Source organism: Piliocolobus tephrosceles, chromosome 6 (genome assembly GCF_002776525.5).
Source record: "Piliocolobus tephrosceles isolate RC106 chromosome 6, ASM277652v3, whole genome shotgun sequence".
NCBI lineage: Eukaryota > Metazoa > Chordata > Mammalia > Primates > Cercopithecidae > Piliocolobus > Piliocolobus tephrosceles.
In genome coordinates, this window is record NC_045439.1 from 69,805,819 (window position 1) to 69,826,451 (window position 20,633).

At 37.0% G+C, this 20,633-nt stretch overlaps 1 protein-coding gene and 1 pseudogene across 2 annotated transcripts in view; one reads left to right on the plus strand and one right to left on the minus strand.

Moving 5' to 3' along the window:
* MIPOL1 (mirror-image polydactyly 1) overlaps positions 1-20,633 on the minus strand; it is a 366,103-nt gene that overhangs the window by 191,420 nt on the left and 154,050 nt on the right. The window contains exon 11 of the mRNA XM_023189671.1: positions 6,468-6,575. Within this exon, the coding sequence (XP_023045439.1) occupies positions 6,468-6,575 (108 nt within the window). The remainder of the gene's footprint in view (positions 1-6,467; positions 6,576-20,633) is intronic.
* On the plus strand, positions 9,150-9,807 carry LOC111524485 (annotated as a pseudogene). The gene has a single exon (XR_002725801.2). The product of XR_002725801.2 is annotated as an NADH dehydrogenase [ubiquinone] 1 beta subcomplex subunit 8, mitochondrial-like (transcript).

Below are 20,633 nucleotides of genomic sequence, written 5' to 3' on the forward strand. Positions count from 1 at the left end.
GAAGAGAAGAGAAGAGAAGAGAAGAGAAGAGAAGAGAAGAGAAGAGACGAGACGAACAGGAAGAAAGGAAAGAAAACCAGTGTGTCAAGAGGGTAGGACCCAACAAGATTAAAATGAGTAATTCTTCTTAGGTTGATTGGGATGTAAAGATAATAAATAATAAATACCAAAGTTTTATCAACAATCAGAGCTCTTTTATAATCTAAGGAAGATTCACTTTCAATGGAATTACATTGGACAGTTCCAATTATAGGAAGGAAATGTGTGAGTAGGAAGGTAAATTAATAAATTAAAAAGGAGGCTGGGCATGGCGGCTCATGTCTGTAATCCCTGCACTGTGGGAAGTCAAGGTGGAATGATCACTTGAGCCCAAGAGTTTGAGAATTCGTCTCTACAAATAATAAAAAAATCAGCTGGGCATGGTGGCACATGCCACGATTCCAGCTATGTGGAAGGCTGAGGTGGAGGAATCACTTAAGCCAAGGTGGTTGAGGCTATAGTGAGCTGTGATTGTGCCATTGCACTCCAGCCTAGGTGACAGAGTGAGATGCTAATCTAAAAAAAAAATTATGAAAATAATTCTTAAAAAGGATAGACAGCCAAACATGAATTAACTCCCACTCACAACTGCTACAAAAAGAATAAAATATCTAGGAATACAACTTACAAGGATGTGAAGGACCTCTTCAAGGAGAGCTCAAGGAAATAACAGAGGACACAAATAAATGGAAAAACATTCCATGCTCATGGATAGAAGGATCAATATCATGAAAATGGCCATACTGCCCAAAGTAATTCATAGATTCAATGTTATCACAACCAAGCCAACATGAACTTTCTTCACAGAATTAGAAAAAACTACTTTAAATTCCACATGGAACCAAAAAGGAGTCCACATAGCCAAGACAATCCTAAGCAAAAAGAACAAAGCTGGATGCATCACACTAACTGACTTCAAATTACACAAGGCTACAGTAACCAAAACAGCATGGTACTGGTAGCAAAACAGATATATAGACCAATGAAACAGAACAGAGGCCTCAGAAATAACACCACACATCTACAACCATCTGATCTTTGACAAACCTGACAAAAACAAGCAATCGGGAAAGGATTCCCTATCTAATAAATGGTGTTGGGAAAACTGGCTAGCCATACGCAGAAAACTGAAATTGGACCCCTTCCTTACACCTTATACAAAAATTAAGACGGTTTAAGACTTAAACATAAGACCTAACACCATAAAAACCCTAGAAGAAAACCTAGGCAATACCATTCAGGACACAGGCATGGGCAAAGACTTCACGACTAAAACATCAAAAGCAATGGCAACAAAAGTCAAAATAGACAAATGGGATCTAATTAAACTAAAGAGCTTCTGCATGGCAAAAGAAACTACCATCAGAGTGAACAGGCAACCTACAGAAAGCGAGAAAATTTTTGCAATCTACCTGTCTGACAAAGGGCTAATATCCAGAATCTACAAGTAACTTAAACAAATTTACCCCCCAAAAAAGCAAACAACCCCATCAAAAAGTGGGCAAAGGATATGAACAGACACTTCTCAAAAGAAGACATTCATACGGCCAACAGACACATGAAAAAATGCTCATCATCACTCGCCATCAGAGAAATGCAAATCAAAACCACAATGAGATACCATCTCACACCAGTTAGAATGGCAATCCTTAAAAAATCAGGAAACAACAGATGCTGGAGAGGATGCATAGAAATAGGAACATTTTTACACTGTTGGTGGGAGTGTAAATTAGTTCAACTATTGTGGAAGACAGTGTGGTAATTCCTCAAGGATCTAGAACCACAAATATCATTTGGCCCAGCAATCCCATTACGGGGTATACACCTAAAAGATTATAAATCATTCTACTATAAAGACACATGCACACTTAGGTTTATTATGGAACTGTTCACAATAGCAGACTTGGAACCAACCCAAATACCCGTCAATGACAGACTGGGTAATGAAAATGTGGCACATATACACTATGGAATGCTATGCAGCCATCAAAAAGGATGAGTTTACGTCCTTTGCAGGGACATGGATGAAGCTGGAAATCATCATTCTCAGCCAAGTACCACAGGAACAGAAAACCAAACACTGCATGTTCTCACTCATAAGTGGGAGTTGAACAATGAGAATACATGGACACAGGGAGGGGAACATCACACACTGGGATCTGTCAGGCGGTGGGGGGCTAGGGGAGGGATAGCATTAGGAGAAATACCGAATGTAGATGATGGGTTGATGGGTGCAGCAAGCCACCATGGCATGTGTATACCTATGTAACAAACCTGCATGTTCTGCACACGTACCCCAGAACTTAAAGTATAACGGGGAAAAAAAAAGAAAGGATAGAAAGGCAATATATATGAATTTCCTTATTAAGTTTGATGTCTACATATTTATATCTAATGCAAATTTATTTTAAAAACATTACATGTTCAAGGCTGGGCTTGGTGACTCATGCCTGTAATCCCAGCACTTTGGGAGGCCAAGGCAGGTGGATCACTTGAGGCCAGGAGTTCAAGACCAGGGTGGACATTGTGGTAAACCCCTATCTCTACTAAAAATACAAAAATTAGCCAGCGTGGTGGTGCATGCCTGTAATCCCAGCTACTTGGGAGGCTGAGGCCAGAGAATCACTTGAACCTGGGAGGCAGAAGTTGCAGTGAGCTGAGATCGAGCCACTGCACTCCTGCCAGGGCAACAGAGTGAGACTCTGTTTCAGAATGAAGAAACAAACAAAATCACATATTCAAAAACATGTTCTTCCAGAAACCAATTTCTTAAGTAGATAAAATTTACTTTAAACAAGAAAATAAGCTGTTTTTTAAAAAAAGTAACTTTCAGAATATATACTAGTATCAATATAATTCAGTCCCTTATCCTATAGATACCACTGTGTTTTACTTGTTATTAGGGAAAATAGAAAACATAAAAGTAGGAGAAACAGTGCTATGCCTTGCAATTTTTTTTTTTTTTTTTTTTTTTTTTTGAGATGGAGTCTCACTCTGTTGCCCAGGCTGGAATGCAGTGGCACAATCTCTGCTCACTGCAACCTCTGCCTCCTGGGCTGAAGCAATTCTCCTGCCTCAACCTTCTGAGTAGCTACGATTACAGGCATCCACCACCACACCTTGCTCATTTTAGTATTTTTTAGTAGAGACGGGTTTTCATTATGTTGGCTAGGCTGATGTCAAACTCTTGACCCCAAGTGATCCACCTGCCTCAGCTTCCCTAAGTGCTGGGATTACAGGTGTGAACCACCACGTCCAGCCTGCAAAATTATCTAGCATAACTGCATCCTACATTAAAAAGAATGCTTATAAATGATCAATAAAAATCTGATCTTAGTTTCTATCACAAAAAGTAATTTAGAAAAAAATCTCTGGTTATTAGAATAAACAGACATTATTATTAAAATGACCCTAGATTATTAAAAAGTATTTCCTTGCATGATAACTGATTTTGTCATAATTATTTTGGAAAGTTCTATGTAATCTATGACTACTAATTGTGATTGTTTTCCCCAAATATATCTCTAGAATCGTTACCTTTAGGAATTTCCATGTAATTCAATAAAATAAAGCATGAATTTTTCAGTTTTTACCCTACTCAAGTTGACATTTAATAGTGATATTAGTAACAGTACTATTTATAATAAAATACTAAACATATTATTGGCAGACTGAAAGCTTTAGAGACAGTGAATAGTTTTTAAAGAGTTGTTCCTGACACTTATTAGATACTAACTAAATATTAAATCAGTTAACCAAAAAATGATACTTATAAATAAGTTGTAAAAGATAAACATACGCCTCAGAAAGGAGGAAAACTGTTCACTCACCAGATAGCTTGGTAGTAAACTTATTATTCATTAACTCATATGACAACTTAAAGGTACGTAGCACTATAATTAATGCATCAAATAAAAAACAAAAACTTCCTGGAAGGTAAGAGTAATTTTTAAAAAATGATTCAGAATAAAGCAAATGTTTTATAATTGACCTAATTTTCAGAAAAAATTTAGAGCTTCTCATGAGGAAATATGGCATAAAATTAATAAAAAATTTGTCAGTGTTATGGAAGACAGATCATTTTAAAACAAGCTTTTTTTGTTGTTGTTGTTGAGACGGAGTCTCGCTCTGTCGCCCAGGCTGGAGTGCAGTGGCCGGATCTCAGCTCACTGCAAGCTCCGCCTCCCGGGTTTTACACCATTCTCCTGCCTCAGCCTCCCAAGTAGCTGGGACTACAGGCGCCCGCCACCTCGCCTGGCTAGTTTTTTGTATTTTTTTAGTAGAGACGGGGTTTCACTGTATTAGCCAGGATGGTCTCAATCTCCTGACCTCATGATCCGCCCGTCTTGGCCTCCCAAAGTGCTGGGATTACAGGCTTGAGCCACTGCACATGGCCTAAAACAAGCTTAAATGAACACAGATGCTTAATAAAGATTGAGTTGATGAGTTTTAAAAAATATTAATTCTTCCTTTCATCTTCACCAAGAATTTAAGCTAGCTTACTTGATGAATGTTATGAACGATTAAAAGACAACAGAAAAAGTTGAGACTTTTGCAAAAAAAAGATGAGCAACTAGAAAAGATTTTAATATAGTATATTTGTCAGGAGTGAAAATATAGCTATATTGTTTTAAATTAGATAGTAGTCTACAGCTAGCAGAAATTTCTATCTTATGGGGGTTTAATGTTTGTTTTGAACTTATCTATTTCCAGCCTGGACAACATGGTGAAACCCCGACTTTACTAAAAACACAAAAATTAGCCAGGCGTGGTGGTGGGCACATGTAGTCCCAGCTACACGGGAGGCTGAAGCAGGAGAAACGCTTGATCCCAGGAGGCAGAGTTTGTAGTGAGCCAAGATCACACCACTGCACTCGAGCCTGGGCAATGGAGCGACACTCTGTCTCAAAAAAAAAAAAAAAAAAAAAAAAAAAATTCCATCTATTTCTTTATCTCTCTCCATAAATAGCAGCTATCATTTCATTAAATTCAACAGAAACACACAACCAGAAATGCCAGAATAAAGACCATGAAATTAATATATACTTAACAAACTATAATTTTTATTTCAGGCACTGTTTTAAATGGAGACTGCCATATCACATTAAGCCCATTAAATCTGTCCCCTAACACTGACAAATTAACACTGACAAGTTAGCATACATTATGGAAGCTGCTTTTCAAATAATGTTTTCTATTTTGCAAGTATACATTTTAAAAATTATTATTACTTTTCATAAAATAGTAAATTCCTTGGGGGTAATTAGAAATAATCACAGCAATCTATAATTTGTTCCTTTCTCACTTATTGTTTTCATCTATCTAAAGCAGAAAGTGCATTAAACAATAATAACAAAGTTATTATAAGCCTACCACTAAAAATATCAAAATGAAGTTAAATACATTTTGTGGAAAAATCTGACTTCTACCAAATCTTATACTTCTTAGACAGATTAAAAATATTTTCTACATTAAAATGTCATAATTTTCCTCAATTTTGGTACATGATTCCAGCTTAGTGAGTTACACGGCTAATGCCATGATATTGCTCTGTAATATGCAGCCAAAAAAAAAAAAAAATGAAGACAGCGAAGTAGAATATAACCTTCTTGGTAGCAAATCTTTTCTTATTATACAATAAAAACAATGATGAATCTTTTCTGTTTCTCATGAATTTCTTTTTTTAAACCTTAACAGGTTAGCATGAGAATGCAAGCACCTTGAGGGTAGAGACAACTACTGTGTACAGACACTATACTGAGAACTGGGCAAAAGATAAAAAGTAAAATGAAAAGTCACAAGCACCTTAAGAAAAAAATATAATTAGGAGAATTAAAACCATGTCCTTTTTCATAATTACTTGATCTATATTACAATGGGACAGAACTTTTTGTCATGAAATATGTATTTCACTTGTTGAAAGTTCTAGTTGAATTTATTATTTAACATCTTTCTTTCTCTTTTACTGTAACATTCTAAGTACCTCTTCATTTCCCAAGCACATTCACATATTCTTCAAGGACTGTCAGTTCTGTGGGTGACTAATATTACAAAAGTCCTTTTAAAAACTATTACAATAAATATTGATGCAAAACAAAGGCCTATAATTTAATTTTTTCTTTTAATGTGGTCACTTTTTATTAACTGCAAAAGGTAATGATATAAAAAAGAAACAGAATAAACATGTACCAAAAGTTATTAATATACCATCATTCAAAATTCAGAAAATGTGTTGTTTTCACATACACATACATGAAATAAAATATACCATAACAGAAGGGTGCTGTATCTGTGTTTAAAGAAGGGGTTGTTGGCAAACACCACAGCTCACTTCTGCTGAAATGTACACAACTGATATATGCAGCACAGAAAGCTGGCACCAAGGGCTTACAACCTTAATTTGCCTGCAAGAAGGAACGGAGATTTACCTTCAGAGCACGTTCTTGATTGTTTTCAGCAGTCAGATGTCTCATGTTGTTTGCTGAAGTCTGGTTCTGCTCTTTCAGATGATGAAGCTCCTGCTCTAGCCGTTTGCACTGCCACAGGGGAAGAATCCCATTAAGTAAAGGAGTTATAGCATTTTTTTCACCAAGCCACATAAATTAATGTAAATAATATCACTGTATTCTCTAAAAGACAAGGTTTTTTTTTTTTTTTTTTGCAACAAGAATGGTAAGTAAAAGTAATGGTAAGTACAATAAATAAAATAAAAACATTGCTTATAGTATTCTAAAAATTCAATTACAATTTTCAGTTACTTTATTAATCTGAATGTTATATAAATCACAAAAACACTTTTATAAAATTAAGGTCGAACCATATTTAAAATTATTCTTTGAGCAAATGGTTCTGATTATCCATCTATTGGTTGAATAAAAGCATGCTTCTAAAAATCATATTGGATTCTAAATAAACTATAATATGATATTGTATGATCATATTTTATCAATACTTTAAAATAAAAATTATAAGGTATACATTCAGAAATATTTCCAGTTTTTAAAAATATCTAAGGAAACAATTTTATAGGGAAAAAAGCAATAGCCAGAGTGCCAAGACTTGGAAACATAAAGAATTAAGTGTTTTTAATTTCTCCCATTTTGACCAAATTTTACTTAAAATTAAACAAATAAAGTACTAAACCCATCATTGAGGAAAACCTTAAAAACCATTCCTTAATTTATCTATTTTAAAATTAGAATACTTACAAAACAACTAATAAGGACACATACTGATTTAAGATCAGGAAAAAGTTCTTTCTAGATTATTTGACAAATGGATAGTTGTCATAAGAGATGAATAAAAAATCATTACTTATTATGTTACAATCACGATGCAGCTATCATCCAAAATGACATTTCTTACTCCTCTGGTTTCTTCTGCCTCTGACCCAAATAATATTAGGCAGTATGTATCAATATTTCACAGCTTTGAGTAATATACAAAATGTTTTGGAAGAAAAAGTCTTACCAGACTCCTGATATTGACTTAGATTGACGAATGATGTCTGTGTATGAATACGAAATTGAGTATACACACTTCATGCATAAATAATACAATTATAAAATCAAAACACTCTTAAAATAAATAAAATAACCATAATATCAAGGCATTTCTAATCAACATTAATTTAATTTAGCAGATAATTTTGTTGAAACTAAATTCTCCAAATATGATAAAATACTGACAGTGCAGATTTTTTTATATTGCCATGTCTATTCCATCATGAGCTGTATGACAACTTAATTCACCTATCACATTTGTTAAAATTTACATGAAAATTCTGTGACACATATTATGTGGCATTTATTTTCAGGAGACACATGATCTACATATTAAACTGTGTATCTTTTATAGCCAGTAAAAAAATATTTGGTCAGAATGCAATCAAATCACAGTGTGTGTTACTGAGGACACAAATTATGACCCAAGAAAACGAATATGGCATAGCACTAACTGTGATGATACAGTAGAGATACACTCTAATAAATTATCCTTTACATTTTCAACTAAATTTAATATAAAATTATTAAGTATTAAAATGTAATAACTAAGTGATCTATTAGGATTCAAAGGTGGAGCAGATTATTTTTGCTATGGGAGAAAGAATGTTTCATGGAGCTGCTGACATCTGAGTTGGGCTTGATTTGGGCATGTGATTTTGTAAGCTGACACTGGAGAAAGAAGAAGAATACAGGAGAAAATAAATGAAAGTAGAAACTTAAGAAGTGTATCTGAAGAAAATGAGGAAGCATGGTCAACAGTTGTGTGCCACCTATTCTTTTCATTCCAAATAAATTAGAAATCACCCAGGAATAGGGATTTTTCCAAACTACATGGTAGAAACATAAAAAATTCACTCATTCATGCTCAAGAAATAAATGCTAAATGTTCTTGTAAAATAAATACTTGTAGCATATTTAACTACATTAAATGTTTATTTAAATTTATGTAATCCTATACTATTTCTTCATTTGACATTATCTTTGAAAAGTCTAACATATTCCCCACAATTGCATATTTATATATAATTTCTAGTGGTTTGTTTCTTTTTACTTTTATTAAACTCTGTAATTTTGAAATTCATTTTGAAGCAATGGGATTGAACAGTTTATTCATTAGGAAGTGGCATACTATATTAATTACTGTCACTTTATAATTTCATAAAATAGTTATAAAGCAGATAAAGATCCTATCATTTAATCACATCTCAAATTTTATTGATATTCTCACCAAATTAATTTTTCAACGTTTATATTTTTAATTGTTAAATTTGTCATTTAAATGATACAGAAAGGGCAAGAGTAGCTATACTTATATCAGACAAAACAAATTTCCAGACAAAAACTCTAAGGAGAGACAAAGAAGATCATTATATAATGATAAAGTGGTCAATTCAGCAAGAGGATATAGCAATTTTAAATATATATGCACTCAACACTGGAGCACCCATATATATATAAAGCAAGTATTATTAGAGCTAAAGAGAGATATAGTCTCTAATACAACAATAGCTAGAGATATCGACATCCCACTTTCAGGGATGAACATATTTTCCATAAAGAAAATCAACAAAGAAACTTCAGACTGAAAACATGAAGAAGGTGAAGATGGCGGTGGCCAGCGACGGAGTCCTGGGAGTTCAGTGGCTGCAAAGGGCATCCTGGAACGTGGTGCTGCTGGGCGCATGGACAGCCTCCCGCATGACCAAGGACATGTTCCTGGGGCCCTATCCTAGGACCCCAGAAAAAGGGCCGCCGCCGCCAAGAAGTATAATATGCGCGTGGAAGACTACCAGCCTTACCCGGATGAGGGCATGGGGTATGGCGACTACCCGAAGCTCCCTGACCGTTCACAGCCTGAGAGGGATCCATGGTATAGCTGGGACCAACCGGACCTGAGGTTGAACTGGGGTGAACCGATGCACTGGCACCTAGACATGCACACCAGGAACCGTGTGGATACATCCCCCACACCTATTTCTTGGAATGTCATGTGTATGCAGCTCTTCAGTTTCCTGGCTTTCATGACATTCATGTTCTGGGTGGGGGACATGTACCCTGTCTACCAGCCTGTGGGACCAAAGCAGTATCCTTACAATAATCTGTACCTGGAACGAGGCAGCGATCCCTCCAAAGAACCCCAGCCGGTGGTTCACTATGAGATCTGAGGAGGCTTCGTGGGCTTTTGTGTCCTCTTAACTAGGACTCCCTCATTCCCAGAAATTTAATCTTAATGAAATCCCTAATAAAACTCAAAAAAAAAAAAAAAAAAAGAAACTTCAGACTGAATCTGAACTACAGACCAAATGGATCTACTAGATATTTACAGAACATCTCGTCCAAAGGCTGCAGAATACACATTCTTTCCCTCAGCACATGGATCATTCTCATGGGTAGATCATATGTTAGGTCACAAAACAAGTCTTAAAACATAAAAAAAAAAAAAACTGAAATAATATCAAACATCTTCTCTAACCACAACAGAAGAAAACTAGAAATTAATAACAGGAAGAATTCTGGAAACTACACAAACACATCAAAATTAAACAATATGCTCCTGAATGACCAGGGGCACAATGAAGAAATTAGGAAGTAAATGGAAAAACTTCTTGAAACAAATGATAATGGAAACACAACATCACTACAGCATACAGCAAAAGTAGTACTAAGAGGGAAGTTTACAGAGATAAGTGCCTACAGCATAAAAGAAGAAAAACCTCAAACAAACAATCTAACAATGCATCTTAAAGAACTAGAAAAGATAGAGCAAACTAAGCCCAAAATTAGTAGAAGGCACAATAAAGTTCAGAGTCAAAATGAATAAATCTGAAATGAAAAAAAATACAAGAGATCCATATAACAAAAGCCAGAGTGAGAAAAAGGAGAGAAAATCCAAATAAGTAAACTTCAAAGATGAAAAGAGATACTAAAATCAATATGACAGAAATTCAAAGGATTATTAATGGCTACTATGAACAACTATATGTCAATAAATTGAAGAATCTAGAAGAAATGGACACATTTCTAGACACAAACAACCTACCAAGATTGAGCCAGGAAGAAATCCAAAACCTGAACAGACCAATAACAAGTAACGAGATCGAAGCCATAATAAAAAGTATCTCAGTAAAGAAAAGCCTTGGACCTGATGGCTTCACTGCTGAATTCTACTAAATATTTAAAGAAGAACAAATACCATTCCTACTCAAACTATTCTGAAAAACAGAAGAGGGAAGACTTCCGAACACATTTTACAAGGCCAGTATTATCATAATACTGAAACCAGACAAAGACACATCAAAAAAAGAAAACTATAGGCCAATATCTCTGATGCATATTGATGCAAAACTCCTCAACAAAATACTAGCAAGTGAGTTCAATAATACATTAAAAAGATCATGCATCATGACTAAGAGGGATTTATCCCTGGGATGCAAGGATGATTCAACACACGCAAATCAATCAATGTGATACATCATGTCAACAAAGTGAAGGACAAAAACCACATGATCATTTTAATTGATGCTGAAAATGCATCTGATGAAATTTAACATTCCTGCATGATAAAAACACTCAAAAAATTGGGTACAGAAGGAACGTACATCAACATAATAAAAACCACATATGACAGACCCACAACAAGCATCATACTGAATGGGGAAAAATTGAAAGCCTTTCCTCTAGGATCTGGAAAACAACAAGGATGCCCACTTTCACCACTGTTATTCAATATAGTACTGTAAGTCCTAGCCAGAGCAATCTGACAAGAGAAAGAAATAAAGGGCATCCAAACTGAAATGGAAGAAGTCAAATTATCCTTGTTTGCAGATGACATGATCATATATTTGGAAAAATCTAAAGATTCCACATACACACAAAAAAACTATTAGAATTGATAAACAAATTCAGTAAGGTTGCAGGATACAAAATCAACATACAAAAATAAGTAGCATTTCTATATGACAACAGTGAAAAATCTGAAAAAGAAATTTTAGAAAACACTCCCATTTATCACAGCTTCAGATAAAATTAAATACCAAGAGACTAATTTAACCAAAGAAATGCAAGATCTCTATAACGAAAACTATAAAACACTGATGAAAGAAATTAAAGAGAAAACCAAAAAATGAAAAGACAGTCCATGTTCATGCATTGGAAGAGTCAGCACTGTAAAAATGTAGGTACTACCCAAAGCAATATACAGATTCAAGGCAATCTCTATCAAAATACCAACTACATTCTTCACAGAAATAGAAAAAAAAATCCCAAAATTTATATGGAACCAGAAGAGATGCAGAAGAGCCAAAGTTACCCTAAACAAAAGAACAAAACTGGAGGAATCACTTTACCTCACTTTAAATTATACTACAGAGCAAGAGTAATCAAAACAGCATGGTTTAGAAATAAAAATACATAGACCAGTGGAACAGAATAGAAAACCCAGAAACAAATCCACACACCTGCAGTGAACTAATTTTTAACAAAAGTGCCAAGAACATACATTGGGGAAAAGACAGTCTCTTCATTAAATGGTGCTGGGAAAACTGGATTTCCATATGCAGAAGAATAACTAGACCACTAACCCTTGCCATATACAAAAATCAAATCAAAATGGATGAAAGACTTAAATCTAAGACCTCAGAGATTATAAAACTACTACAGAAAATATAAGGGAAAATCTCCAGGACATTGGTCTAAGCAAAAATTTATTGGTTTCCATTCCAAGATGGTTGAATAGGAACAGCTCCAGTCTGCAGATCCAAGTGTGATCCACATAGAAGATGGGTGATTTCTGTATCTCCAGCTGAGGTACCTAGTTCCTCTCACTGGCACTGGTTGCACAGTGGGTGCAGCCCACAGTGGTTGAGCTGAAGCAGGGCAGGGCATCACCTCACCTGGGAAGTGCACGGGGTTGGGGGATTTCCCTTTCTTAGCCAAGGGAAGGGGTAACAGACTGTACCTGGAAAAATGGTACATTCCTGCCAAAATACTGTGCTTTTCCCATGGTCTCAGCAACTAGCAGACCAGGAGATTTTCTCTCATGCCTGGCTCGGCAGGTCCCACACCCACAGAGCCTTGCTCACTGCTAGGGCAGCAGTCTGAGATCAACCTGTGAGGCTGCAGCCTGGCTAGGGGAGGGGCATCCGCCATTGCTGAGGCTTAAGTAGGCAAACAAAGCAACCAAGAAGCTCGAACTGTGTGGAGGCCCCCGCAGCTCGGGAAGGCCTACTGCCTCTATAGACTTCACCTCTGTGGGTAGGGCATAGCTGAAAAAAAGGCAGCAGACAACTTCTGCAGACTTAAACATCCCTGTCTGACAGCTCTGAAGAGAGCAGTGGTTCTTGCAGCATGGCATTTGAGCTCTGAGAACGGACAGAATGCCTCCTCAAGTAGGTCCCTGACCCCCATGTCGCCTAACTGGAAGATACCTCCCAATGAGGCTGACAGACACCTCATACAGGCGGATGCCCTCTGGGACAAAGCTTCCAGAAAAAGGATCAGCAAGCAATATTCGCTGTTCTGCAATATTTCTGTTCTGTAGCCTCTGCTGGTGATATGCAGGCACAGAGGGTCTGGAGTGGACCTCCAGCAAACTCCAGCAGACCTGCAGCTGAGGACCTGACTGTTAGAAGAAAAACTAACAAACAGAAAGGAATAGCATCAACATCAACAAAAAGGACATCCACACCAAAACCCCAACTATAGGTCAAGAACATCAAAGACCAAAGGTAGATAAAACCATAAAGATAGGAAGAAACCAGAGGAGAAAAGCTGAAAATTATAAAAACTAGAGTGCCTCTTCTCCTCCAAAGGATCGTAGCTCTTTGCCAGCAACAGAACAAAGCTGGATGGAGAATGACTTTGACAATTTGACAGAAGTAGGCTTCAGAAGGTCAGTAGTAACAAACTTCTCCAAGCTAAAGGAGCATGTTCTAACCCATGGCAAGGAAGCTAAAAACCTTGAAGAAAGGTAAGAGAAATGACTAACTAGAATAAACAGTGTAGAGAAGACCTTCAATGACCTGATGGAGCTGAAAACCATGGCACGAGAATGTCGTGACACACGCACAAGCATCAATAGCCAATTCAATTAGGTGGAAGAAAGGGTTATTAGTGATAGAAGATCAAATTAATGAAATAAAGCGAGAGGAGAAGTTTAGGGAAAAAAGAGTAAAAAGAAATGAACAAAGCCTCCAAGAAATGTGGGACTATGTGAAAAGACCAAATCTACATTTGATTGGTGTAACTGAAAGTGATGGAAAGAATGGAACCAAGCTGGAAAACACTCTTCAGGATATTATCCAGGAGAACTTCCCCAGCCTAGCAAGGCAGGCCAACATTCAAATTCAGGAAATACAGAGAATGCCACAAAGATACTCCTTGAGAAGAGCAACCCCAAGACACATAATTCTCAGATTCACCAAGGTTGAAATGAAGGAAAAAAAGTTAAGGGCAGCCAGAGAGAAAAGTCGGGTTACCCCCAAAGGGAAGCCCATCAGACTAACAGCGCATGTCTCAGCAGAAACCCTACAAGTCGGAAAAGAGTGGAGACCAATATTCAACATTCTTGAAGAAAAGAATTTTCAACCCAGAATTTCATATCCAGACAAACGAAGCTTCACAACTGAAGGAGAAATAAAATCCTTTACAGACAAGCAAATGCTGAGAGATTTTGTCACCACCAGGCCTGCCTTATAAGAGCTCCTGAAGGAAGCACTAAACATGGAAAGGAACAACCAGTACCAGCCACTGCAAAAACATGCCAAACTGTAAAGACCATTGATGCTGTGAAGAAACTGCATCAATTAATGGGCAAAGTAACCAGCTAACATCATAATGACAGGATCAAATTCACACATGAGAATATTAACCTTAAATATAAATGGGTTAAATGCCCCAATTAAAAGACATAGACTGACAAATTGGTTAGAGTCAAGACCCATCAGTGTGCTGTATTTAGCAGACCCATAGCATGTACAGAGACACATATAGTTCAAAGTAAAGGGATGGAGGAAGATCTACCAAGCAAATGGAAAGCCAAAAAACAGCAGGCATTGCAATCCTAGTCTCTAATAAAACAGGCTTTAAACCAACGAAGATCAAAAGAGACAAAGAGCACTTTGAAAGGCCAAGGCAGATTGATCATGAGGTCAGGAGATCGAGACCATCCTGGCTAATACGGTATAACCCAGTCTCTACTAAAAATACAAAAAAGTAGCCAGGTGTGGTGGCAGGTGCCTGTGGTCCCAGCTACTTGGGAGGGTGAGGCAGGAGAATGGCAAGAACCTGAGGAAGGTGGAGCTTGCATTGAGCCGAAATCACACCATTGCATTCCAGACTGGGCAAGAGCAAAAACAAACAAACAAACAAACAAATAGAAAGGAAAAGAAAAAAGAGAGACTAAAAAGGCCATTACATAATTGTAAAGGGATCAATTCAACAAGGAGAGCTAACTATCCTACATATATGTGCACCCAATACAGGAACACCCAGATTCTTAAAAAAAAGTCCTTAGAGACCTACAAAGAAACTTAGACTCCCACACAATAGTAATGGGAGACCTTAACACCCCACTGTCAACATTAGACAGATCAACGAGACAGAAGGTTAACAAGGATATCCAGGACTTGAATTCAGCTCTGCATCAAGCGGACCTAATAGATATCTACAGAACGCTCCACCCCAAATCATCAGAATATACATTCTTCTCAGCACCACATCACATTTATTCTACAATTGACCATATAATTCGAAGTAAAGCACTCCTCAGCAAATGTAAAAGAACAGAAATCACAACAAACTGTCTCTCAGACCACAGTGCAATCAAATTAGAACTCAGGATTAAGAAACTCACTCAAAACTGCACAACTACATAACAGCTGAACAACCTGCTCCTAAATGACTACCGGGTTAATAATGAAATGAAGGCAGAAATAAAGATGTTCTTTGAAACCAATGAGAACAAATACACAACATAACAGAATCTCTGGGACACATTTAAAGCAGAGTGTAGAGGGAAATTTATAGCACTAAATGCCCACAAGAGAAAGCAAGAAAGATCTAAAATTGACATCCTACTATCACAATTAAAAGAACTAGAGAAGCAAGAGCAAACAAATTCAAAAGCTAGCAGAAAGCAAGAAATTACTAAGATCAGAGCAGAACTGAAAGAGATAGGGACACAAAAAACCATTCAAAAAAAATCAGTGAATCCAGGAGCTGGGTTTTTGAAAAGATCAACAAAATTGATAGACTGCTAGCCAGACTAACAAAGAAGAAAAGAGAGAAGAATCAAATAGACGTGGCCAGGCACGGTGGCTCATGACTGTAATTCCAGCACTTTGGGAGGCTGAGGCAGGTGGATCAGGAGTTCGAGATCAGACTGAACAACATGGTGAAACCCCATCTCTACTAAAAATACAAAAAAATTAGCTGGGCATGGTGGCACGTGCCTGTAATACCAGCTACTCGGGAGGCTGAGGCAGGAGAATTGCTTGAACCTGGAGGGTGGAGATTGCAGTGAGCCGAGATGGCGCCACTGCACTCCAGCCTGGGCAACAGAGCAAGACTCAGTCTCAAAAAAAAAAAGAATCAAATACACTCAATAAAAAATGATAAAGGGGATATCACCACCGATCCCACAGAAATACAAACTACCATCAGAGAATACTATAAACAACTCTAGGCAAATAAACTAGAAAATCTAGAAGAAATGGAGAAATGCCAGGACACATACACCCTCCCAAGACTAAGCCAGGAAGAACTAGAATCTCTGAATAGACCAATAGCAGGCTCTGAAATTGAGGCAATAATTAATAGCCTACCAACCAAAAAAGTCCAGGACCAGACGGATTCAAATCCTAATTCTACTAGAGGTAAAAAGAGGAGCTGGTACCATTCCTTCTGAAACTATTCCAGTCAATAGAAAAAGAGGGAATCCTCCCTAACTCACTGAATGAGGTCAGCATCATCCTGATACCAAAGCCTGGCAGAGACATAACAAACAAAGAGAATTTTAGGCCAATATTCCTGATGAACATTGATGTGAAAATCCTCAGTAAAATACTGGCAAAGCGAATCCAGCAGCACATCAAGAGGCTTATCCACCACGATCAATGTGGCGTCATCCCTGGGATGCAAGGCTGGTTCAACATACCCACATCAATAAACATAATCCATCACATAAACATAAACAGGACCAACGACAAAAACCACATGATTATCTCAGATGCAGAAAAGGCCTTTGACAAAATTCAACAGCGCCTCATGCTAAAAACTCTCAATAAACTAGGTATTGATGGAACGTATCTCAAAATAATAAGAGCTATTTATGACAAACCCACAGCCAATATCATACTGAATGGGAAAAAACTGGAAGCATTCCCTTTGAAAACTGGCACAAGACAAGGATGCCCTCTCTCACCACTCTTATTTAGCATAGTGTTGGAAGTTCTGGCCAGGGCAATCAGGCAAGAGAAAGAAATAAAAGGTATTCAATTAAGAAAAGAGGAAGTCAAATTGTCCCCGTTTACAGATGACATGATTGTATACTTAGAAAACCCCATCATCTCAGCCCAAAACCTCGTTAAGCTAATAAGCAAATTCAGCAGTCTCAGGATACAAAATCAATGTGCAAAAATCACAAGCATTCCTACACACCAAGTACAGACAAACAGCCAAATCATGAGTGAACTCCCATTCACAATTGCTTCAAAGAGAATAAAATACCTAGGAATACAACTTACAAGGGATGTGAACGACCTCTTCAAGAAGAACTACAAACCACTGCTCAACAAAATAAAAAGAGGACACAAACAAATGGAAAAATATTCCATGCTCATGGACAGAAATAATTAATATCATGAAAATGGCCATACTGCCCTAGGTAATTTATGGATTCGATGCTATCCCCATCAAGCTACTGACTTTCTTCAAAGAATTGGAAAATAAAACTACTTTAAAGTTCATATGGAACCAAAAAAGAGCCTGCATTGCCAAGACAATCCTAAGCAAAAAGAACAAAGCTGGAGGCATCAAGCTACCTGACTTCATACTATACTATAAGGCTACAGTAACCAAAACAGCATGGTACTGGTACCAAAACAGAGATATAGACTAATGGAACAGAACGGAGGCCTCAGAAATAACACCACACATCTACAGCCATCTGATCTTTGACAAACCTGAGAGAAACAGGAAATGGGGAAAGGATTCCCTATTTAATAAATGGTGCTGGGAAAACTGGCTAGCCATACGTAGAAAGCTGAAACTGGATCCCTTCCTTATACCTTATAAAAAAACTAATTCAAGATGGATTAAAGACTTAAATGTTAGATCTGAAACCATAAAAACCCTGGAAGAAAACCTAGGAAATACCATTTCAGACACAGGCATGGGCAAGGACTTCATGACTAAAACATCAAAAGCTATGGCAACAAAAGCCAAAATTGACAAATGGGATCTGATTAAACTAAAAAGCTTCCGTACAGCAACAGAAACTACCATCAGAGAGAACAGGCAACCTACAGAATGGGAGAAAAGTTTTGTAATCTACCCATCTAACAAAGGGCTGACATCCAGAATCTACAAAGAACTTTAACAAATTTACAAGAAAAATACAAATAACCCCATCAACAAGTGGGCAAAGGATCTGAAAGATATGAACAGACACTTCTCAAAAGCAGACACTTATGCAGGCAACAGACACATGTAAAAATGCTCTTCATCACTGGTCATCACAGAAATGCAAATCAAAACCACAGTGAGATACCATCTCATGCCAGTTAGAATGGTGATTATTAAAAAGTCAGGAAACAGATGATGGAGAGGATGTGGAGAAATAGGAATATTTTTACACTTGGTGGGAATGTAAATTAATTCAACCATTGTGGAAGACAGTGTGGTAATTCCTCAACGATGTAGAACTAGAAAGAACATTTGACCCAGCGATCCCATTACTGGGTATATACCCAAAAGATTATAAATCATGCTACTATAAAGATACATGCACAGGTATGCTTATTGCAGCACTATTCACAATAACAAAGATTGGAACTAACCCAAATGTCTGTCAATGATAGACTGGATTAAGAAAATGTGGCACATACATACCATGGAATACTATGCAGCCATAAAAAAGGATGAGTTCACATCCTTTGTAGGGACATGGATGAAGCTGGAAACCATCATTCTCAGCAAACTATCACAAGGACAGGAAACCAAACACCGCATGTTCTCACTCATAGGTGGGAATTGAAAAATGAGAAGACATGGACATAGGGTGGGGAACATCACACACTGGGGCCTGTTGGAGGGAAGGGGGCTGGGGGAGGGATAGCATTAGGAGAAATACCTAATGTAAATGACGAGTTGATGGGTGCAGTAAACCATCATGGCCCATGCATACATATGTAACAAACCTGCACGTTTTGCACATGTACTCTAGAACTTAAAGTATAATTTAAAAAAACAAAAACAAAAACAAAATTCTTGAGCAATACCCCACAAGCACAGGCAACCAAAGCAAAAATGGACAAATGGGATCACTTCAAGTTAAAAATCTTCTGCACAGCAAAGGAAACAATCAATAAAGAGAAGAAACAACCCACAGAATGGGAGAAAATATTTGCAAATTATCCATCTGACAAGGAATTAATAACCAGGATATATAAGGAGCTCAAACAACTCTACAGGAAAAAATCTAATAATCCGATTTATTTTAAAAAGGCAAAAGAATTGAATAGACATTTCTCAAAAGATGACATACAAATGGCAAACAGGCATATGAAAAGGTGTTCAATATCACTGATCAGCAGAGAAATATAAATCAAAACTACAATTAGATTATCATCTCACTCCAGTTAAAATGGCTTTTACCTAAAAGACAGGTAACAACAAATGCTGGTGAGCATGTGGTAAAAGGGTGAAAAGGGTGAACATTTCTTGAGCAACATCCCACAAGTACAGGCATCCAAAGCAAAAATGGACAAATGGGATCACATCAAGTTAAAAATCTTCTGCACAGCATTGGAAACAATCAACAAAGTGAAGAGACAACTCATAGTATGGGAGAAAATACTTGCAAATTGCCCATCTGTTGGTGAGAATGTAAGTTAGTATAACCACTATAGAAACAATTTTGGAGGTTCCTCAGAAAACTAAAAATAGAGCTACAATATGATGCAGCAATCCCACTACTGGGTATATACCCCAAAGAAAGGAAATCGGTATATTGAAGAGATATCTGCATCCCCATGTTTGTTGCAGCACTGTTCACAACAGCCAATATTTGGAAGCACCCTAAGTGTTCATTAACAGATGACTGGATAAAGAAAATATGGCACATGTATACACAGTGGAGTACTATTCAATCACAAAAAAAAATGAGATCCTGTCATTTGCAATAACATGGATGGAAGTGTAGACCATTAGGGTAAGTGAAACAATCCCAGCACAGAAAGAGATCGTTGCATGTTCTCACTTATTTGTGGGATCTGAAAATCAAAACAATTGAACTCATAGACACAGGGATTAGGATGGCTACCAGAAGCTGGAAACGGTAGGTGAGGGCTGGAGGGAAGTGGGGATGGTTAATAGGTACAAAAAAAAGAGTTAGGAAGAATGAATAAGACCTAATATTTTTCAGTAAAATAGGGTAACTATAATCAATGATAAGTGTGTATTTAAAAATAATTAAAAGAATATAATTGTATTGTTTGTAACACAATAGATAAATACTTGAGGGGATGGATACCCAAGATTATTGCATGCCTGTATCAAAACATTTCGTGTACCTTATAAATATATACACCTACCATGCACCCACAAAAATTAAAAATTAAAAAAAAATTGTTAAATATATAAAGTAAAAAAAAAAAAAAAAAAAAAAACAGGAAAGAAAAAGAAAAGAAAAAGCAGAATAGGCTGGGCACAGTGGCACATGCCTGTAACCCCAGCACTTTGGGGTTTGAGGCAGGAGAACCACTTGAGGCCAGGAGTTCAAGACCAGTCAGGGAACATACCAACACACCACATCTCCACAAAAATAAAAATTTAAAAATTTGTCAGGCATGGAGTCTTTCACCTGTAGTC